The sequence below is a fragment of the Strongylocentrotus purpuratus genome, unplaced genomic scaffold (assembly GCF_000002235.5).
Source record: "Strongylocentrotus purpuratus isolate Spur 01 unplaced genomic scaffold, Spur_5.0 spur5_scaffold_4, whole genome shotgun sequence".
NCBI classification, from domain to species: Eukaryota; Metazoa; Echinodermata; class Echinoidea; order Camarodonta; family Strongylocentrotidae; genus Strongylocentrotus; species Strongylocentrotus purpuratus.
In genome coordinates, this window is record NW_022145610.1 from 22,699,036 (window position 1) to 22,722,425 (window position 23,390).

Sequence of the window (23,390 nt, forward strand, 5' to 3'; positions counted from 1 at the left end):
TTGTTTAGTCACCGTTCATGTGGCTATAGTGAGTAGTGTCAATGCTAGTCTGCGTTCTCAGACCCTTTTGACATTAAGAAATATTCACATTTGTCAAAAGAGAGAAACGACTTAAAATTACATAACAGATCAACTTATTCGTCTCAAGTGCCCCTATTCCATTATAAAATTGCCCCTCTCCCTTTTTAACCTCGATAAGTGCCCCTTTTCCTTCGACAATTTTTCCTTTGTAATACTTGTCAATTTTTCCATTCTCATAATTAAGTGCCCTTATTAATCTTTAGTAAGTGCCCCGTTTCAGGTAGTGCCCCTTCACCTCTGATAATTGCCCTTGACAAATCTGAGAGGTGCCCCTTTTACTTTGACAAGTGTCCATTTCCTTTGTAAGAAGTGCCCCTTCCCCTTAACTACCCCTTTTTAACTCAGATAAGCGCACCTTTAATTTTAACATGTGCCCCTTTTCTTTATGATAAGTGCCCCCATTAAAGAAATAAGAGTGCCTTCCCCTCTTCATAATTGCCCCTATTCATCTATCATGGTAAATGACCCTATTTAGGTACGAGAAGTTGACTCCATCCACTTTAGATAAGTGCCCTCTTTACCTCCGACAATTACTCTTTTCATCTCTGATGAGTGTACCTTTTCACCTCTAATAACTGCCCCTTTTATTTTGACAAGTGCCCCTTTTTCTTTCTAATAGAAATAAACGCCCCTTTTCCTTCTTATAAGTGCCCCTTCCCCTTTTACTAATTACCCCTGTTCATCTATGTTAAGTGCCCCGTTTATTTTGACATGTGACTATTAAAAAAAAAAAAAAAGCAACTTCCCCCTTTTCATAAAAGGTCAGTGCTCCTTTTCACTTCTGGTAATTTCCCTTTTAGCAATGATATGTGCCCCTTTCTAATAAGGGACCCAGGGGCGGATCTAGCTTTTTGCTAAGGGGGGGGGTTGACCAATAATGACGATGCAGAGCATCGTCCACGAGCCGCGAAGCGGCGAGCCGATTTTTTTTTGGGTGTTTATTTGAACCCCGTAAGTGATGTTTTCCTGGCATCTATTAACACAATGGAGACCATAAAAAGCAGTGCATGATAACGTCTTTTTAAATCAAGTAACAGTTAAATACACAGTTATATCCAGAGTTATCATGTGTTTGGTTAAGTTACCAGATGAGTTGAATATCTTCTCACAATATTTGCACTTGAAAGGGTTTCTCTCCAGCGTGCGTTCCTTTTTCTTTCTTTTTTTCTTGTTTTTTTCTTCTTTTTTTCCCTTTTTTTTGTTTGTTTGTTTTTTGGGCCGCCCAAGGGGGGGTTTAAACCCCCTAACCCCCCCCCCCCCGTAGATCCGCGCCTGGCTGATGGGGGGGGGGCAAGGGACTCTGTGACATTTGTTCGCCCAACCCCCCCCCCCCTCCCCCCAAAAGAAATAATAATAATAATAATAATAATAATAATATTATTAATAATAATAATAATAATAATAATAATAATAATAAATGAAATAAATACATAGAAATAGAATAAAATAAAATTACAAGTTTAAAAAAAAAGATAAGATTTAAAAAAATGGTCCCCGGATTTTTTTTGGGGGGTTGCAACCCCCCCAACCCCCCCCCCCTCTAGATCCGCTTCTGGGACCTATCCCCCTTTCAACTATATTATAAATGCCCCTATCAAAATATGATGAGTGCCCCATTTCCGTTGACAAATGCCCATCTCCCATTCTCATAAGTGCCTTTTTCTCATCCCTGGTGATCAAGTCCCGCCTCTTTCCAGGTAAGAAGTGCCTCGTTTTCACCTCTGATAATTACCCTTTGTACTTAATTGACACGTGTTCCTTTTCTTTTCAAATAAGTGTCTTAATTATCCCTTTTGATAAGTGTCTCCTTTTCCTCTCATCATTAAACGTGCCCCTAATTTGATGTATATAAAGAGAAAAAAGTATTGAAATCATCCCTGATAATGTAATCACAATGTAGGTGTATATATGTCTAAAATATTGTATATTTTCGCTTTGAGATTTCCCATTGTAGAAATTAGCGCCCCATTTTGTTGCCCCCCCCCCCCCACACTTTGGAATTAAGTCGCTTGGCCGCCCCTGAGTCTAGTATTCTTCTTTTTTTTTTTATCCTAGCTCCTCCTCTACATCCTCCTCCTTCGGCCTTCGATCGATCTTCTTCTTCTTCTGCATATATGGATCTTCTTCTTTATATTTGATCCTCCTGATCTTCCTATATTCCTCTATCAGTGGCGGATCCAGGGGGGGGGGGGGGCCCGGGGGGCCCGGGCCCCCCCCCCCTTGAGAAAAAAATCATGTAAAATCACGTGATTTTTTACGATTTTTGGGGGTTGGGCCCCCCCCCCCCTGGCGCTCAAGGGGGGGGTGCAAATTGAAATTTTTTGAGGATCAAAAAAAAAAAAATGTGCTCACTACCCCCCCCCCCCCCCCCCCCCCCCCCCCCCCCCCCCCCCCCCCCCCCCCACTGAGCGAATTTTTTGGCCGGCGCGTTTTTCAAATTTTCGGGAGCAAAAAAAAAAAAAATTGTGCTCTGTACCACCCCCCCCCCCCCCCCCCCCCCCCCCCCCCCCCACTGAGCGACTTTTCGGCCGGCGCGATTTTCAAATTTTCGGGAGCAAAAAAAAAAAAAAAGTTGGGCCCCCTCCCCTAAGAAATCCTGGATCCGCGCCTGTCCTCTATATAGGTGCTCCTAGCTCCTCCTACTTCTTCTTCTTCTTCTTCCGATTCCTTTTCTTCTTCTTCTTCCTTTTCTTCTTCTTCTTCGTCTTCTTCTTCTTGTCTTCCTTTTCTTTTGTTTTTATTTTGTCTAGTCATTGTTCGCTCGATTCATATGTTATCTATGAACGAATGAATTATATATGCAACAAAGCCAAAGGTGGATGACTGTGCAAAATTTAGTAAACAAAACGATTACCGGTACCGGTACCGTATAGGAAATAGACAGCTTTTTAAGTTAACATTCCCGGTTGTACGCGAAGCTCACATAGGTGTCTGTCTATTATTTAAATGTAGCTCAATGCTTGATCTTGAGACCGCCCCATAGACAACATTGACCACGGGTGAAAGCCAGAGAAAAGTGAACAAAATGTCGGGTCAAACCATCCCTAATGCTTCTACTATTATACTTAGCAGTGGAAATATTCTAAACTGGAACAGTTTGAAGAGAAAGGTCCCAAAGTCTTCGACAGAAGAGGTAAATAAGACGTAGCGACGTAGCCGCACCTTCCAGGCAATCCTTGCCGGACGACCATCGGGATCGCATCGGGCTGGGCTTGGCTCCCTCCCGGAATCACGAGTCGTGTGGATGGGCGGTGGCCGTAGCTAGCGCAGCGTGTTATAAATATAAGTCTAGATATAGATCTAACGTTAGATCTAGCGCTGACATTGCTTATGATCTAGTTAGTAGGCCTAGTAGTAGATCGGCTAGGCTAAGATTAGAGATGTTTGTTGTTCATTCATTACATTAGGAATATTTAGAAGTCTAGATCTAACAGTTACACCGGCTTTTAATATTCGCTTTAAATTTTTTTAAACTGTGGTTCATTGACTTCGGTAATCTTTTGAAATAAGCCACTGCACTCCACTGCTCATTTATTTACTAAAATGTAAATTTGTCCCTAGTAAGAAGGTAAAATGTGTTGGCCTAGTGGTTTATTGCTTGTAGTTGTACTGTACATGTAATGTAATGTAATGTAATGTAATGTAAGATTATGTTCATTTTATTTTACAAAAAAATGACTTGCCGACCTGATGATGAAGAAGAAAACTCAAAATAAATTGTTGCAATTAGCAGTGATTCATGGTAGAAATTATCGTTCCAGCTATATCTAGCACGTAGAACTTAAGCTTAAATTTAGCACATGTGATCATGTTCATCCGAACACAGCATCATTTTCCTCAATTGACGTCTACAAGGGCCCTAATTCTTATTGACTATTGCTGGCTGCCAATTGCTTTTTTTTGGAAAAATTCTCATTTTTGTCATATTTAAGGTACAAACTGAAAATTTGTACTGAAATGTACGTTGATATTACTATTTTATGTGGTGCCAATGCCATGTGTGCGTCAGTTATGTGTGAAGTGCGTCACCTGTTTAAAGCATGACATGTCAGTGTGTTGTAATATTAAATATCGGAAAAGGCCATTGAACTTAAGTTGCGCATAAGTTATAATAAGTAGCCCCTCTCTCACTTAAATCCAAAGCCACTCGAGCGGATCAGCAAATAGGAGCGGGTATTATTAATGTACAACGCTCAATGTGTAAAGTTCTATGTCTAGCACTAGAAGAGAGCGATGTTAGTAGCGTATTGCTGAGAGAACAAAATAAAAATAGAGTAAATTTAGGGACTTTTATGAGTTTCATCATCAGGACTTGTCACTAGGTCACTACTCACCAGGAGATTCAGTTGTTTATGAAGTTTAAAAAAAGCTGAGGCATCAGTTCTGCAATCTCAGTGTCGTTTATTTCTCCTTTCCCTGAAGATCAAGTTCTGTTTGAAACAAACGCTGAAGTGCTGTCTAGACCAAACCTGCGATCAACCGTGTGATTCGAGCTGTCTCCAGCAGGACGTGATCACACTGACTCATCCCCAGAACAGATCGTCTCAACAGAAGGCCGCAAGGGAGGAAATCAAGGTTACAGTCAAGCTTATGATAACAAAGACTGATGAAGAGGAGATTACAGAAGCACTAGACATGGGTTAGTATGCAAGGATATCGTTTAAATTTTGAAGAAAAAAATTAATCCAAAAAGAATAATAGAAGAAAAAAAAAAATTATTATGGTTATTGTAGCATCTTTCTACATATAATGGACCATGTAATGCTATCATATTTGAGCTGTGACGGTTGCTCTTTATTCCTTAGTGCTACAAAACTGATAAACTTTACTCAAATTGGTGTTAGCACTCTTCTGCTTTGCACTCAATGATCTACGATGTAAAGCTGAATGTCTTCTTCTTGTACGTTTGTACCTTCAAACTTTTCTATCAATTAGCTTCCACAGATCTTAAAGAGGTTGAAATTGATAAGATAGATGTCCTGCTACTTCCCACTTGTTGTACATTTATCTTCAGAGATAACAAACTTATCAATTTGCTCCCACAGTTCTTAAAGAGCTTGAAATCGATAAGATAGACGTCCTGCTACTCGCTCTCTCCAAGACCCCCAATGTGATAGAAGATAGCGTATCCTTTGAGCATCTGAAACCCCTATGGTGGGAGTTAGAACGTGAGGTCAACAAAGGCAGGATTGGCACTCTGGGTATATGTGATGCCGATAAGACTATGCTTGAGAAGCTACACCAGTGGGCAAGGGTAAGTTGAGAGAGATGATGGATGGAGTGGGAGCGCCTTAAAGGCATCGTTTAACAATGTTAAATCTGAGATGCACGGCCCTACGTGTTATCAGTGTCTGTGATATGGTGTAATATTGAGGCCCAAAAAATAATTGCGCTTCAAAATGATCAAGAAGTGCCTCAAAAAAGTAAAAAAAACTTTGAGTGACCGGTTTTACCATACTCTTTTTCCCCATAGACCGTAGTGTTATGGAAACCGTTTGGAAAATGCCAAATTTGGTTCCGATTTCCAATCATAAGTATCTTGATAATCAGACAGGCGGTTGGCTTGTAAAAGTCATGGGGTTCCTGACTGCCACAAAGGTTTATAAATATCATTGCATCATGAGCGGAATCCAGGATTTTGTTTCAGAATCTGAAACAAAGTTACCGGATCCCTTTAAAAAATACCAGAACAATTCCTTGATTCACAATATAATATATGATATGAATCAGCAGGCCTCGCCAATCATAGTATAGAGAGAGAGGTCTCAACCGATTTCTGCTGGAAACTGACGCAATAGTGATGATGATGGTGATTATGATAATAATAATATCCAAATAATTACAGGTATTACAAAGTTTTGGTATGGGGTCATGAATTTGGTTCAAATTAACATATTAGAAGCATATGCGTTCCTTCAATATTCATTGATCGTTGTCCCGGTTGAAATCGAGTCTAAAGTTATGAAATTATAAATAAAAAACTCTTTATGTTGTATAGCTCCCTCTCAAGGTCAAGATATTAATTTAGCTATGAAACAATGGTTCTTGACTAAAATCGACCGATTAGCTATTCCCATTTGGAAATTATATTGAGCGAGGCGGGAAGATTCGCCGGCAATTCGCTCGAAGATGTCGTTGACGAAGCTACATATTCTGAGATTTTCATGGTCGCAGCTACCATTGTACAGCCGTAGGCGCTATTTGAAATTTATCAACATTTACTGGGAGCACCGGTAAATTTTTATATTCAATTTTTCTCGAAAACAGAAGTGTTCTAGGAGTTAATTTTTTTAGTGCTCATTATATATCCACAGGGGCATCCAAATATATCAAAATTGTAAAGATTCACTATCCACCCAACTTTCAAAATTTCCCAAAACTTTGTTTTACCTTTAATAGTTACGAGTTTGATAGTGTGAATATTTTAAACGAATGAGAATGTCACACTATTGAACAAATGAAAAACATTCATTTGTTGGATGATGTTTGAAGGTTTGCATGGTGGTATGAATAATCGCGGTAGAGGTTTACGGTACACCATGTGTAAAGTCCTAGAAGGACTTAGGAAAGTGGATAGAAAATAGAAGTGAAATGGAAAGGCGAGAAAGTGGAGGTTGGAAGGAAGAGTATCTTTCGGAAGTGAGTATAGTCCTGAAGACGGACAGTCAACCTGTCCGAAACGTCAAGTCTACTCTCCTGCTCCTGCTCTGCAACTCTACTCAACTCTCCAACTCAATCCAGTCTTCTACTCAAACTTCTCATCCTGTCTACAACTTTCTGGTTTACAGTCCTTTTCAGGACTATACTCACTTCCGAAAGATACTCTTCCTTCCAACCTCCACTTTCTCGCCTTTCCATTTCACTTCTATTTTCTATCCACTTTCCTTAGTCCTTCTAGGACTTTACACATGGTGTACCGTAAACCTCTACCGCGATTATTCATTTGTTGGTATTCGTGGTATGAATTCCTAACACAAATTATGAGTACATACCGGTAAACTCACCAGTAACTTGATTAAAGCTCCTCCTCAGATAGCACAAGCGATGAATGTTTTTACAATGCCAGATGATATATGATAATTTGTCTTGTTGATAATTGCAGCTGATAGAACATAATGTAGCACAGATGAGTTGTAATATACAGTTGCATGTAACTAGCAGAAAAAAACTTGCTTCCTACTAAGATGGTGCACAGGGAAAACAATCTACTAAGTTGTGTTGTGTCCTTTTTCTAGACTGTCTCTTGATTGGCCAGTTGTTGCCATGACACAAAAACATCTAGGGTACAGTAGTGAAGGTATTTCAACAACAAGCACTATGAAAATGACGGACAAAGAAAGCGGACAAAATATACAGTTCCTCAGGTAAACAAAGGAACATCCCTTCACTGCTATTATGTAAAAATGTGTAGAACAGGTGAATATGCATGTGACACCTGTTCTACACATTTTTACATAATAGCAGTGAAGGGATGTTCCTTTGTCTACCTGAGGAACTGTATATTTTTTCTGCTTTCTTTGTCAGTCATGTTCATAGTGAAGAGAGCTTGCCTGATTTATATTCTATTGAGTCACAATGTTGAATAGGCTGACCAGCAGTGAACAAAAGAGATGGTATCAAAAGGAATCGCTGGTCTGTTGATTATGTAAGGCAATTGATGGTTGTGTAGAAAAATCAGCTGAGAATTGTAAACAAACTAATTCTCATATAGATTTAGTCCATTGGATATCATCTCGCATTGTGAAAACATTCATCGCTTGTGCTATGGGGAGGCAAATGTTGATCAATGCCTTACCAAAGGTCATTGGTGCCGTGTTGGGGAGCAAACCCACAACCTTTGCATTTCAAGTCAAGTGGTTACTCAACTACGACACCTCCACAGTGTAAATGTAGCAAGTTTATTGTTTTTATTATGAAATTATTCTAATTTCCATGTGTGTGTGTAGGTGAAGCCTATCATCGACCAGTTGAATCAAGACACTTGCTGCGTGATTCCCCCCGACCTCAATGAATACGCCAAAGCTAACAAGATCCAACTATTGACACACAATGACAAGAGTGGTGAGTCATCCTTTCTCCGCTCTTTGATGATGCGATGAAGGATTATGTACAGAAGTTGAGACAGTATAGAATTTCTCAATGTTCTGATAATTGGATATAGTTTTTGATGATGAAATAATGATGCTAATGACTACATATTCAATTTCTTTAGGGCATGATAATTGTTAAGTAATGATTAGTTATCTATTTGCTTGGTATTGGAATTTATTTACTTATAATGATAAAAATATATAATGATACACTCTACTAAGAGAACAGGTAACTCCTCAGATCTTTCTTAAGAGTATCAAAAGGAAATATATTCCCAATTGTTATGGATAGGAAACTCCAATGGACTGCCCTTAAACTGTTTGCCCTGAATTTCTAGCATTTTTTGAAAATCACATGTTTAATGTTCATTAAATCTCAGTCATTTATGAATACAATGTATTTCTGTCTTGAATGTTTAGAAGAAAATATCTGAGTGCATGTTATGCGCAAAGATATGCTTATGATTTCAGGTACAAGCCTGCAAAAGAATGATAATGATGATTCACATAATAGTATTTAAATAGCACTCATTTCTCTGTTAAAAACCACCAAAGTCACAGTATCCTCATCAAGATTGTACAAATAGTGCTTTTCGATGCCAACTTTAATGGCCCGTATTCTGAAGTCAGGTTTAGTTAAACCCAGGTTTAACTTTAAACCCGGGTTTAACTAAGCCAGACTTCAGGTCTAAGTATCATTTCAGTTTCTGAAAGCCAGGTTTAGTTAAACCCAGGTTTAAGTCTAAAACCCAGGTTTAAAGTTAAGCCAAGGTTTAACTACCATGGAGATGTAGTCTGCTTCTACTGCACATGCTCAGTACAGCTCATCCATCTTCAAGGGTAGCTGATATGGCCTTTATAGGCTTTGTTATAGCTGGATTTCGTGCTGCAAATTTAATAATTTCAATTCAAAATATTCGACACAAACAAATCTCTTTCGAAGCAACCATTGAACGTTATGACGTGATTTTTTGTTTTGTTTTACCCTTTGATTTAATGTTAAACTACTGAAAAAGTCTGAATGGAGGTGGAATTGATCTTTACGAATAATAAATAATACAAAAATCGGGATTCTACAATTTCTGCATGCCCATGCAGATTAGTCAAAACTTCCAGAACAACATAAAAATGCTCTAAATAAGATTTAGATGACTAACAAAGTTAGATCTAAAAGAGAAACTAAAAATGATCAAAAATACCTTCTTGATGCAAAATAACTAGTCCAAAGTCAACATTGCTGAAGCTCATTTGTTTGATTTTTAGTTTTTTTTTAGGACAATGGAATCCTTTTTCGAACCGACATGTCGGGTATCATGATCCCCTTCTCGGTCACCGTGCGCGCATATTATCATCGATCGTGCGCGCATTCATTTGTACAAGTAGTCTACACACGGTTTAGAAATATTGCATTGTCCTAACAAAAAACGCTTAAAATTCGACCATATTATATGAGCTTCAATGTTGACTTTGGACTAGTTATTCTGCATCAAGAAGGTATTTGTGATCATTTCTCTTTCAGTCATTTTAATCTTATTAAGGCCTAGGTCTAGATCTAGATCTAGACCTCTAGTGCATCGTTCGGGGCATCTTAAGGATGTTCTCGATGTTTTGAAATCATAATATAAATAGACTAGGCGCGCCTAATCGGTCTAGGTCTAACTTGTTAGAGTCTAGACTAGATCTAGGGCAGATTCTACCCAAAACTCTACTAGATCTAGGTCTAGAGTTCCGGCTTAATACACTCGTCGGCTCTTAATTATACTAATCCATGATTGTCTTATAAATATAGATTATTCTAATCCAACCTTAGGCCTACAGTTTTATTTTATCTCGCATTTGTTTACATCGTTGGGACGCAATTTGAAAATGTGTATTGCACTCACAGTTTCAAAACTACGTGAGCATAACGTCAAACTAAAGGTATGGGGCTACTATATTTGTTTTCCTCTGCAACAAAGTGATACGTGTTGATTTACTTTGGCAACTTTTTAGTTTCAAGGATTGTCGTACTATACAAATCACACAATCTTATATAAAATATAAAATCTTAAGACTTAGAAAATATTAGGCATAAAGATTCAATAAGCAAATGAAGTATCCAAATTAATGTTCAAACTTGCCGAAGGCATAAAATCGCAAGGCCCACTTTTATCCGCAAGCGATGTGTGTGTCTCTCCAATGTTGGAGTCAATGCAAATCGCTGTTTGTTTGGTATTTAAAAAAAGACAGCGATGACAAACAAATCATCGTCGCCATGATTGTGAAAGGTTTTTTTCTTTCCACAAGAGCTCTCTCCGGTCTCATTATTTGCAATAATTCGTCGTAATGTCTTTTAATGTTGTCTTCTTCTCCTCTGATATCCAACAAATAGTTAGACCTGACTTAAGCCAGACTTAAACTAGGTGTACCCCAGGTTTAAATATGTGTACAATTTCCACAGAGTTAGACCAGGCTTAAACCTAGGTTTAAGTTAAACCCGACTTCAGAAACGCAAAATTAAACCTAGGTTTAAATCTGAGAGTTAGGCGAGGCTTAGACTAGACTTAAACCTAGGTTTAAAGTTAAACCTGACTTCAGAATACGGGCCAATATGTTTTATTATTCCCACCCTCATCACTCAAGACGTGCTTCCACCGGAGGACTTCCAGGCGGTCCTGGGCGAGTTCTTCCCAGGCGCAGACTCTGAGCAGTGGTACCCAGCATGGACCTTGCGCTTCACCGTTCTCATCCGATGCAGGGGGGTCATCACCACCAAAGGCTACATCCTCAAGGCGCTCAAGGATCGGGACTGACCGAACACCTTCAAGTCGGCCAAGACACATCAGGGGGGCGTTTCACAACACTTGGAATCAGTGACAAATGACAGTTGTTGTTAATCCTTGCTTCTGATTGGTTATCAACAGATTTGTCACTCATTTTTGTCATTTGTCATTGATGAAATGCTTTGTGAAACACCCTCCTGAACTCTTTATGAAAAATGGACCAATTTGTTGTGGTTGAGATGGCCCTGCTTGTGCATGGAGAAAAGGTTCTCAGAATGATTTCCAGATTCAGAGGGAGAGAAGGAGCGGATTTGTGAAGTACTGTCTTTCGACAACCATTTTTTTTATTTGTTAAGAAAAACCTGGTCCCCTATCCCTTACTATGGAAAGGAGGAAATAAAATATGTATATATAATAACTCTTTTATATTTCAATTTATTTTTTGCTAGATTTAATCTCTTTCATGTGAAGAAAAAAGAAGCCCAAATTTACTCCATATATTTCTAAAACGTATGAATAATAATCAGGGCTCTAACTTTGATGTTTGGGGGCCTGGGGTCGACATTTTTCGGGACACGCTTGAACTGTACCCCTACCAACTTTCTGAAAGGGTGGGGTGTATGTGTATTTTGTGTACAGGAACCCTGTATTAAAGTGCCAACCCATTTGATAATAACAGAGTTTTAGATTGGTGAAATTTAGTTTATATTTAACTTGATTGTATTCAAAATGGACTTAGAGGAAATGTTGTGGACAATTATATAGAAATTCATGGCCAAGTCACTTTCTCGTAACAAAGTTACTACATTGATATTGGCTTAAAAATAGAATATATATATACCGGTATATCACATTGTGATCACTTACCAGCTTACTGGCTCAGCTTTGATGAACTATAAAAGGGGCAAAAATTAATAAAATTAATATTGGCTTTAAAAAATATATATATACCAAGGGATAGTGTAATCACTTACTAGCTCAGCTTTGGTAAACTGCAAAAGGGGCAAAATTTCATGGGAAATTTGTTTCTAGTGATACACCTTTGCATAACTTCTCAGCATGATGATGTCCATGTTTATTGGAGATGTCATGCTAATAGATACCTCTTTAGTGGGAAGCCCTTGATAATCTGTTGCTTTACCTAATTTGAAGAAAGAAACTAAATTGAAAAAAGTTTACAAATATATAGTCGAGCAGTCTGTCTGATTTAACAAGTTAGCCTACAGCATCTTATTTGAGAACGTGATACATGTATATATATTAAAAACTGTATTGTTGTGTGTTTTTATGAAAAGACTAGATACACAAACCTGAGAATTGTTCTGTAAATGATATTTGATGCACACCACAATTTAAGTATTATGAGATATCTTCCTCAAGGCTAAAGTATTTTATAGGGAAATCAAACATATTTTGGATCGCTTGTTACTCCACTCAATAACAGGTGCATGTATATGTACAATAAAACATAAATTCTATTCATAACTATAAATAGGTCACTTGACATACATGTAGTTAGTGCAGCTGATATTAATGTTGTGTGCCTGGCAGAATTTGTATGAAAATGTCAATTAATTAGTTTTCTACTGAAAAAAATTAAAAAATAGAAAATGATGCAGAAATGTGTCCCTCTGTATTAGAGTTATCAGTGTTGACAATTTACACATTGTAGGAATTGAAATATGAATGAAGATTTAGTCAAATATACATAAAATTGTTTAAAATGTGCAATTTATAGAAATAAACATTGATCCGTGGTGCATCTGTTCGCACCGTCCTGCGGGTATTAATCAAAATAATGTAGTATTCATTAAGGTGATTTCGACTTATATATCTATGGACTATTATGGTAGAATTCCAGTGAAAATATAGTCACCCTTAATTGAAAACTCTGATGTGGATGATTATATTTTGGTGGTGTGATAATAGATGATAATGACACACATAAAAAGAGATGAAAAGTAAATATTTTTACGCTATTCATAAAATTTGATTAAACATACATCCTGAATGGGAATCACACACAAAAAAACATGTGAAGAGAACTGTGTATTTGGTGTTGGTGATGAAGTATACTAAATTGCACTCTAAACTTTCTGTTTAACTATTTGTAAAACTTGACTCCACACATGCACACATCTTGATGCCACTTAACTTTAAGCACAGGTCAATATGTAAATCAGCTTTAGTGTTTTCAATACCAGTGGCTGGTACATGTTCAGTTCAGTTCAGTTCATTTTATTCAAAACCATACAAAGCATGATATAATCTGTTACATAAAAAAGAGACTGGTAATAGTACATCAATCAACATATTCTAACTTGATTACATCATAAACTGAACGGTTTTAGGACCCCTTTAGAAGCTAAGCTTGTGAGCGGGGCCCTATAACAAAATACATACATTTACAGTAAAAAGAATTTTACGTATGATTATACAATGGATGAAAATACTATACTATGTGGTACCATCACGATAATCATGGGAGCGTGAAATCACTCATTTCAATTGTAAATGTAAATGTGTTTGCACTTTGTTGATGTTAACTCTGGTTGCTGTGCTGACAATGTCTTCCACTAGAATGTCCAGTTGTCCACTGGCAACTTGCTTTCATTGCTTTATTTGCTCATTTATCATTATAAAAGAAGAAATGTACATGCAGCAAATAATTTCGAACAGTTGCAGTATTGTCAATTTATGACCAGGCACCAGAAAACCACCAAAAAGTTGCATGTTGTGTTTTTCAGTTTTAAGCCAAGGAAGGTGTATTAGGTCAGGATGGTCATTATTTGTTTTTTATCATTTCCTGAAAGAGTCTATTTTCTTCTACATAAATATTTTGGACCACCAAACACAACAAACGGGAGAGTGATCTGGGACTACTTCGCAATCCACCTACCCAACTGCCAATTTCAGATTCGCATAGATTTAGTGATGTCATTCTCATATTTTAAACATTCTTGGCTTTCTCATTATTGGTCCGATTTATTTCAAGCTTTCGCCATTCTTTTTCTCTGATTTTTCTTGTTTTCATTCAAGTGAACTTATTACGAACGAGGGCTGGATTGCCCTTGTAATAGACCGAAGACTGTATAAAGTCCTTTTTCTCTTAGATAACATATTTTGGTTTTGGATGTTCTCATTTCATTTGGTTTAGGAACATTTAATTGTGATGAGTTATACATCATTTCAACGCTCAGCATATCTGACAACTTTTTGGTGGTTGTGTAGTCTTGTTCTGGACCCTATTGATTTTTGTTATTTGCAGACTATAAGCGTTAAGCCGAGTGATGGCGCGATCCTTAGTGACGGTTTCTCGGGGATGGCGCCGTCACTCGGCTTAATGCTTATAGTCGGCGAATAACAAAAATCAATAGGGTCCAGAACTAGACTAGTGGTTGTGTGGTGCCGGGTCTCATTTGTATAATATCACATTCTTTCCATGATCAGTGCTATATATAAATGATTAACATGTTTATTCTATATTATATAACATCTAAGTAGATCCTTGTCATTTGATTGGAGGATTGTTGGTCACATGATATTCAATAAACAATCTATTGAACGACTACGTGCGTGCAGTTCTGGTTATATTTGCCATGCATTTTTGTTCTATCCAGCTTTATAGATGTTGTTTAAAACAAATAATGAATGTTATTTTATTTGTTCAATAGTGCTCAACTCATGAAAATAGTCACACTATTGAACTCATAAACATTCATTATTTGTATACTATTGATAGAAGGCACAATCCTACACTTTTTACTGACAGCTCTCAGATGCCATGTACATCAGTGTTATTTTATGTAAAGAAAAGCGGTCAACCAAATTGCATTTAATACTTTTACATGTACACATTTGACAGGATTTTTTTTTTTACATTGAGGACACTGAACATTTTTCTTTGGGATCATTTAACTTTATTTAATATCCTTATTTCCTATTTCATGGCTTATCGTCACATCCCAAGGATTTCAAAGAGCAATGATCCATCTTTCAGAGCTGCCAACCATTCCGTTTTTGCTGGAATTACTCTGTTTTTTCCTCCAAATTACGGTATTAGGTTTTATCTTCATGAAATACGAAATGCGATTTTTAATTTTTTTTTTTTTTTACATACCGCACTTCAAACAACTGCCCTAAAATGGTGATTTGATCACAAATTCAATAGAAAACTAATTTTAAAACATACTTGAGAAAAATATTCTCAAAAAAATGAAATGCCGATAATACCAAAATAACCACCAAAAAAATTACCTGCGTGAAAAAAACAGCATGATGAATGAACATTTCTGCATTGGTAGTGTGTCACGCGTGGTTGAAAGTTTTGTTTTTATGAATTCCTTTTTTTTGCCATCATGATTCCTTTTTTTGGTCACACAAGGTTGGCAGCTCTGATCTAAAGCCCACCGCAAAGTCTATGATCCACTTTAAATATACAATGTAAGTGAGAGAACAAAATATTTCAAATTATAAATATGATTAAAAAGAAGAAAACTGATTTCTGTTGGTACGTGAATAACCATCATATTTTTTCATATGGTATAATGTTTTTTTTATATGTGAATCATGAATATGATGAGAGAAAGAAATACTTGAATATTGTAAATGTAGAGATATATGTAGTCTATTGCACCTTTTGTATGCACCAAGCGGAATTAAGGACGATTTAAAGATAAAGTTGAGTTCTGGTCATGTGATAGCATTGTGAAAGAAATGGTGTGGAATCGATTAGAAAACATTGATCATGTAGCATATAAACATTGGTGTGTACTGCATACCGGTAGTTCTGTACGTCACACTCATGCCATTTTCATACAAGCAAACATCTCCAGTATTAAAGCCAATACTGCCCGAGACCACATCATTTGAAATAAGCATGTTTTAATACATGTATCATGAAACAATACATTATACTGAATTCTGTTCTGAACCATGTGGCAAAAGAAAACAAAATCGGAAGGGAGATAATTTTATACATGTATTATTACCAAAAATTACTTAATTTATAATGCATCTAAAGCGTTCTGGGTCGTATCTTTTAAAGCCCCACTGCACTAGTTTGGCCAGGAGGGATATGACCTCCCTACATGGTCACTGACGGGTGGATATCTCATCAAATCAGCTCTCAATTAACATAAAAAAAAGGGAATCCTGGGGGACCAATGGTCACCGATTAGGCTGTTTGCTACATAGAGGGCGCAAGTAGCTATAAGTAGTGCAGTGGGGCTTAAACATGTACATGTGTATTGATATTACATCATATTACATTTTTGCTGCAAACACGTCCATTTAAAGATCTTATCTACCGTATATAACATGACCACATGTATGTATCTACAACTGAAATATATTGTATATGGAACACAAATTACTTCATGAAGCAGTTGGAACATTTGGTGCCGCTTGAAATATTGCATCACAGGTTTACTTAATGGTACATGTAGTAGGAGTTTCTTACAATTTCTTACAATAAACTTTACAGTACATCTCTTCTAACCCACCTTTATGTGTACATTAATTATGATAAGGGAGATTTCAATCTTAAAATTCATACCATTTTCTATTTCTCAAACCCCCACCGAAAAAATAAAATCTTACCCTCCACCAAGAATGTTGTAAGAGACTGGAATGAAATAACTGTCAAGAAAACACTTTAAATCATATATTCTAAGAATCGAATGAAAGAAATTGTTAGCATCATGTATGTAAAGTGTGGAAGAGATATTCGATAGAAAGATTGAATTCAAATGGTACTGCTATTAATTTTTAAAAAAAATTACTTTTCATTTTTTTAATTTACTTTATATAGCACGATTCTGTTTAATGTGTCCCATACAACACAAGATATTTAATAAAATATTTCATCCACAAATAAAAAATCTCTTTATCTAAATTGACATGAATAACATGAGTGACACCAGAAAGCACCCTTATTCAATGGTCGTATAGAGAGGCTCTTAAAAAAATCTTTTGTCGTGAGATACATATTGCAGAGTTACATGTTTATATAGCATTGGGGGTTAATTAAATGAATTACAAAATATGACATCATTTAATCATCGAAACTGACTAGATAAGAAATATCAACAAATGTAACTATTTGTATTATGCCATATACTTTAAGTACATATTTCTTTTCCCCTCAAAAAGATTAAATTAAAAAAAAAATTAAGTATATGAACTATTAAAGATGATTAATAACGTCTATTAATATTCTAAATGTCTTCTTCTTCATCTTTTCTTTGGGTTATGCAGTCTATCATGAAGGTCTGTAGAAAGACTATCAGTTTGATGATAATAGCAACAATTCATGTACATCATTCCACATAAACATCACACATATTTGGTAAACATTATCACTGATATGTGATATGGCACAGCTGTATAAGTACACAATATCTGGCATGTTGTTTAAAATCTGTAACAAGTTAATTTGGCAGTGTCATCACCAAGAACCTGCATGCATTAAAGACACAGGACACTGCTGAAGACACTATGAACCTCCACTTATATTTAAAAGGCTAGCATTTTTTGCATAATCTAGAAGAAAATTAAAGAGTGGGTTATTCTTTTGAATTAATTTAGATACGATGAGTATGATACTCGATAATATGGTGATTTGGAATCAATAAACAACTTAGGTACATCATTTAATTGCTGACTAATGCAATTGAGTGCTGACTGAATTGCAACAGTGACTTTTCAATAAATTCAGCATTTTGAAGAAAATGGATTACTCAAATCTTCAGCTCTTACTTATGGCGATACTAAAGAATACAATATTCACAAAACCTCTTGTTAAGAATTCTTGACACATGATCTTCTACAAATTTCTGATCTGTTTCATACAATTAAAAAATTACAGCAAATAAGAATGGCCACAATTCTATAACAAAACTTCTCACAGCCAATCAGAAGCAGATATTTTAGTTGCTTCTTTCAATTTCTATAATTTTGTAATCAATGAAAAGTTTTCTGAACCAGGGTCTAGAGCTATAGGAAAAAGGCATGTCTCACCTGGGCTTAAAAACCCACACGACAGGGTACTTCAAACAATTTTCTACATTCAGGTATTACAGTGTACTTTAGCCACCCAAAGGTGTAAAAATAAAAGGGGGGATTTAGGGTTGGAACAGATACACATTCTTAATGTATAATATAAACATCAAGTTTCATTATTAAAGAATTTCAGGAGCAACGTGTGTTATTTATTACCACCCTGTTTTATAAGAAGTCTATTTGAGGGTTAAGTTTCCCAATGGCGGTACTGTATCTGCCCGAGGGTATTTTTTCAGTCTCTTCAGTGACAATTATGATTATATGACACCTGGCATTAAATACATGACACAGAAAGTGACCTGGAATACAAGAACTTATCTAAACCCAATTGCATCAAATATCCATTGATGTAACAGGTCAAAGGTTATGAGGTTGAAAGAGATTCAAACATCCTGATGGCTTCTGTTATAGTGTCAATCTCATTCACAGTCTGAGAAAGCTATAAAGACAGACAAAAACAAAATATTAAATTTGTTTAAATGGGATTAGAATATCAATTGTCTGACATTATTCAAGGTATGAAAGGGATGGTTAGTACTACAAAATAAAAGAATAACTTTTGATATAAATATATATTTATAAGATGATGACGTGGATCCTAATCAAATAATTGGTTGAGAGCGTACACATGACCAGGCATTAATTTGCCTAACACATAATGTTGATGTTATAAAACATCATTTTATTGAACAAACAAAACATAATCTTATAAAACAAATAATACACATCATTTTGTTCAAGCTTTAGTAAAATTACCCACACTTGGTACCTTCAAAACATCCTCGGCCATGTTTAGACTGTTCCAAAGGTACCTTGTATGGGTAATTCTTACTTCTGCCCTCACTGCTGTGTATTATTTGTATAATATATATATATATATATATATATATATATACCAGTTGCCTGATGATCGCTCGCAAGGCGTGAAACTCGGAGTTGCAACCATGTTCCATTAGTCTGCCTTATTCAATATATGTATATATATATGTATACTGAAGCTTCATCAAATAAAGATAAGGAGGAGAAGGAGAAGAAAGAGAAGAAGAAGAAGAAAAGAAAAAAAAGTGGACTAACCTTTTCTGAGTTGGACTCTTGGACCTTCTGTGGAACCTTGGTCAGGTAACCATCGACCTCCATGGCCTTCTGGAGACGGTCCTTCTGATTGGTCAGGTTAGTCTGCCGTTGCTTCAGCTTGGCAAGCTCTTTGCTAGGATCGACCAAACCCTACAGGCAGCGGAAACAAGAGCAGAATATATATACATGTCCAAGTGTGAAAAGAATAGTATTTTCATTGGTTGAGGTAATCATAACACGTAGTTTACGCTTCTACCAACCTAAACACCTTTCATCCACTCAAGTCAAGTGATTCTGCACACAGTTTTTCGCTGCCTGCTGCCTCAAGGTCATTGGAGTAAAGATAGGTGACGGTAAATGACCAGGGGGGGGGGTGTTTCACAAAGACTAAGATCAAATTTAAGCTGGACTTAACTATGGCGTTCATGCCACTGTTTGCTCCGGCCATTTACTGGCATTGGTCTCAAGATACAATGGATAGTCACAAATCTAAAGAATTTACATTTTATGATAATTCATTATTGAAGGAAAAAATATTATCTAAAGATCGTAATGGTGAGAGCAAACAGTGGCATGAACGGCCTGCCATAGTTAGGTCCAACTTAAAGTCGATCTTAGTCTTTGTGAAAAACTCCCCAGAGTCCCTATTCAGCCTCAAATACTTTAACACAGACTTACTGTAATGCCCTTCTGGCTCTGAACATATGATATCACTCACGTGAAATATCTGATTTTTAGACATGCCCTAGACAAGAGGGTCATGTAATTTGCTTATTCCCAGTTCACAATTCCTCGCAACTTATCATGTCCAATATTTTAGCGATCCGCAACATAGAGAATTAATTTATCATGCTATGTCGATGATAAAGTACACATCGAAGGCCAGCTTTCCCAATTTTTTGTGCATTGTTGGTGGGCAGAATAATGTTGGAATAACATCTTGAAACTAAACATTGGCTATGCCTACTCGGCTGTTTTTACCGACACATGTAATCTTGAGGCAAATGATGTATAGTGCATTGTACAGTTCCAAAAATCTTGTGTCAAAGTCGTCAGAGAAATAAACGAGGAATGATTCCTTGAAGACATACGCTCATAAAAAAAATTAAAAAAATAAAAAATGTAAAGACTAGGCAATCATACAGAAGAATGCAATCTGATTAATGCAAAAAAGAAAGGACAACAACAAGTCTGTACTAGAAAGTCACCTTGAGGAGCATGTGAACTTCACACTTGTCGGAGACGGTTGCCATGGCGCAACCAGCAGGAAGTGCATCTTTGACTTGGAGGATGACCTTGGAAGATGTTGTTAGTGTTTGGATGGTGTCAGTGTAAGGTGTCAGCAACGTGGCAATGTCTTGGTCGGAGCATTTCAGGTATACTGGAGAGGAAACACAACAGTAACAATACTAACAACAATACTACTACTAATAAAATTAACAATAATAATGACTGTTCCTTATATAGTTCCTTCGGAAGACATACTATGTATGATCGAATCTCTTTAAAGTTCCACTGTACTACTTATAGCTACTTGCGCCCTCTATATAGCGAACAATGCTAATCGGTGCCTGTTAATCAGTGCCTGTTGGTCCCCCATGATCGCCTTTTTCTTATGTTAATTGAGAGCCGATTTGATGAGATAACCACCCTTCAGTGACCTTGCAGGGAGGACCAATCCCCCCTGACCAAACCAGTGCAGACGGGCTTTGAGGGTAATAATCAGGAGTGCCAGGAGTGTCAAGTCTGACGGATACGAGCACTATACATTTTCACTGATCATTTCTTCCAGTTCATCTACGATCTTCATCATTTGACCAAACTTATTTTCTAACTCAGCCCAGTCCTAAAGGTATATATTAACTATAATATATTTATAAGGGAGAAAGTATTTGGGAGAGTTGCTTGTGACTACGTCACAACCCACTGACAAAACTACCAATTTTAAAAATTCATAAAGCTCTACTGATCTCATATTTCAAACATTCATAACTCTCTTATTACTGGTCCTATTCATTTCAAACCTTCGCCCCACCATTTCTCTTATCTTTCTGCTTGCGTACAAACAAACTCCTTACAAGGGTTGGATCGCCTTTTAAATCTCTGACAGGTCACTGCTTAATCACATCAAATGAACTTACATTCAGCCTTTTCTTTGTTGAGCTGATAGTCCGACCTCAATGACCTGGCTTTGTTGATGATGCTCTGAACAAACTCTACGTCCTTCTCAAGAGATTCACTGAACCAGGGATACTACGATAAAAACACACACAAAATAAATAATCATGAAATAAGAAGGAAAAAAAAGATAATTTCCTACATATTCCAACAAAACTTTCAGGCATTCGAGTGTTGATGACGTTGTTGCCACAGGTGAAGTTTACATTTTTACATTAAAAAAAAAATGATGACATTATTTTTTATGCACTTTGTTCTTTGAGCTTCCTCTTGTATTGTCTGATTTTGGCTTTCTGTTCATTCCGACGAGTGCAAGACGAACAGGGGGGTGTTTCACAAAGATCCTAAGTAGAACTTAACACTAAGTTGGACTTAAAAGTTATGGACAGCCATTGGAGCCTTAAAACGAGATATATTCAAAAGCAGAAATTCAAGTATTTTAGACTTTTTATAAATTCCACATCCATAACATGAACTCTCCTTGATGATAGAAAATATGAAGGATTTGAATCAACATGTTATGCCTTTCAAAATAACTTTTACAAAATATTTTCAAAGATGCTAATGGCTTTCCATAATTTTTAAGTCCAACTTAGAGATAAGTTCAACTTAGAATCTTTGTGAAACACCTCCCTGCTTTAGTATGTCTGTTTTCATTACTATTCTTCATATTTATTTCTCATATAACACAGACCTATTCCAATCCCCATAGGACCTTTGTTGCCTGCAGTTGCCATTCATTTACAGTCAAACCTGTCTATAGCGACCGCCCAAGGGAAACACAAAAACTGGCCTTTTTAGACAGGTGGTCTTTGTAGACAGGTTCCTTAAGTACATGTTCAATGAGAAACCATTTCAAGGGAAACAAAAAATGTGGTCCTTGTAGACAGGTGGTCTTTGTAGACAGGTGGTCACTAAAGCAGGTTTGACTGTACAAGTTAAAATAAAAGTTTTTTTGTTCGTTGGTCTTTTGTTGTTGCTGCGTTTAACTGTGTCATATCTGAAAGAGCCTCTAGAGGGGATTAAAAAGGGGTGCTAAAAAAGTGGGAAGGGGTACCAAAATAAGAGGTTGGTAAGGAAGGGGGGGGGGTAAAAGACTTACATCTTGGGCAAGAGGGTAGGGGGTAACACAGATGCTAGGGCGTTCATTGGAGGTCCTCCTGGGTAGCCTCTGGTAGAGCTCCTCCGAGATGAAGGGCATGATGGGACTGATGAGGCGGAGACCGGCATCCAGACAGGTGTAGAGGATCTGACGGACCACGCCCAGCTGGGGAGCATCAGGGGTCTGGAGTAGGGGCTTGGTATATTCCTTAAAAAAAAAAACAATTTGGGAATCTTACAGGCTTCGTTTAACAATGTTAAATCTGAAATGCATGGCCCTACCATTATTAGTGTCTGTGATATAGTGTAATATTGAAGTCCCCCAAAAAATTGTGCTTCAAAATGATCATGAAGTACCTCAAAAAAGTAAAAACTTTGAGTGACCAGTTTTACCACACTCATTTTCTCCAATAGACTGTAAACTTTGTGAAAAATCTTTTTAAAATTCACATTATTTTTATTACATAACTCATTTAGTGGCATAACTATGTATTGTTTATAAATATCTTGTATTTTAATGTTAGACTTTAATGATAAAATATAACATATGTCCTCAATAAAAGACCAGTTGAGTCAATACAATCAATCTAGCATACAAAATGGGACCTTCGAAGTTTCTTCAACCTATCAACAGATGTAAACAACTTTTTTCCTTTTCCAAAACCCCTCCCCCACCCCCCTCCCCCTTACAATATAATAATTTGGGCAATTTGATCTACCAACGTCAGTAAAAGGGTGTAGCTTACCAGGTAGACGTCACATAGATCATAAAGCCAGAAGGCATAGATTGCAGTGGTGATGGCAGGGAAGTCATACACTGGCCAGCCCTGCTCGCATACCTTAACAGCCGCCGATAGTCGACTCAAGAGCCACATGTCTACCGGAGTCTCGCTGCCACTCAGCTGGAGGATGAGATAAAGATGTATTCATTTCATAAAGCAGTACTCGGAATCAAAGAATAAACAAGGAGTTTGAACAGTACTACAGAATGGAGTGAAGGTTGATTTCGGGTGAAGGTGAAGAATAATTTTAGAGCTTGTTC

At 36.9% G+C, this 23,390-nt stretch overlaps 2 protein-coding genes across 3 annotated transcripts in view; one reads left to right on the plus strand and one right to left on the minus strand.

Moving 5' to 3' along the window:
- Window positions 1-3,010: 3,010 nt before the first annotated feature.
- On the plus strand, window positions 3,011-12,822 carry LOC590426 (glutamate--cysteine ligase regulatory subunit). The gene is made up of 5 exons (XM_003727634.3): window positions 3,011-3,214; window positions 4,504-4,720; window positions 5,127-5,335; window positions 8,028-8,142; window positions 10,794-12,822. Exons 1-5 carry the CDS (start codon window positions 3,107-3,109, stop codon window positions 10,961-10,963), a joined length of 819 nt encoding a protein of 272 aa, XP_003727682.1. The 5' UTR covers window positions 3,011-3,106; the 3' UTR covers window positions 10,964-12,822.
- A 3,396-nt stretch (window positions 12,823-16,218) lies between these two features.
- Window positions 16,219-23,390, minus strand: part of LOC590476 (valine--tRNA ligase) — a 29,114-nt gene continuing 21,942 nt past the window's right edge. For both annotated transcript variants that reach the window (XM_030997079.1, XM_030997080.1), the window contains exons 19-24: window positions 23,095-23,250; window positions 22,350-22,556; window positions 21,211-21,322; window positions 20,278-20,450; window positions 19,070-19,219; window positions 16,219-18,434 (exon numbers count right to left, since the gene is read on the minus strand). In XM_030997079.1, coding sequence (XP_030852939.1) covers window positions 18,360-18,434; window positions 19,070-19,219; window positions 20,278-20,450; window positions 21,211-21,322; window positions 22,350-22,556; window positions 23,095-23,250 — 873 coding nt within the window. In that variant the 3' untranslated portion in view covers window positions 16,219-18,359. The remainder of the gene's footprint in view (window positions 18,435-19,069; window positions 19,220-20,277; window positions 20,451-21,210; window positions 21,323-22,349; window positions 22,557-23,094; window positions 23,251-23,390) is intronic.

Excerpts from the sequence above, each read along its gene's own strand:
- LOC590426 (XM_003727634.3), top strand. The coding sequence starts at position 3,107 with ATGTCGGGTCAAACCATCCCTAATGCTTCTACTATTATACTTAGCAGT. Across the intron at positions 3,215-4,503 it reads CAAAGTCTTCGACAGAAGAG|ATCAAGTTCTGTTTGAAACA; the intron begins GTAAATAAGACG and ends CTTTCCCTGAAG. Across the intron at positions 5,336-8,027 it reads AGCTACACCAGTGGGCAAGG|GTGAAGCCTATCATCGACCA; the intron begins GTAAGTTGAGAG and ends GTGTGTGTGTAG.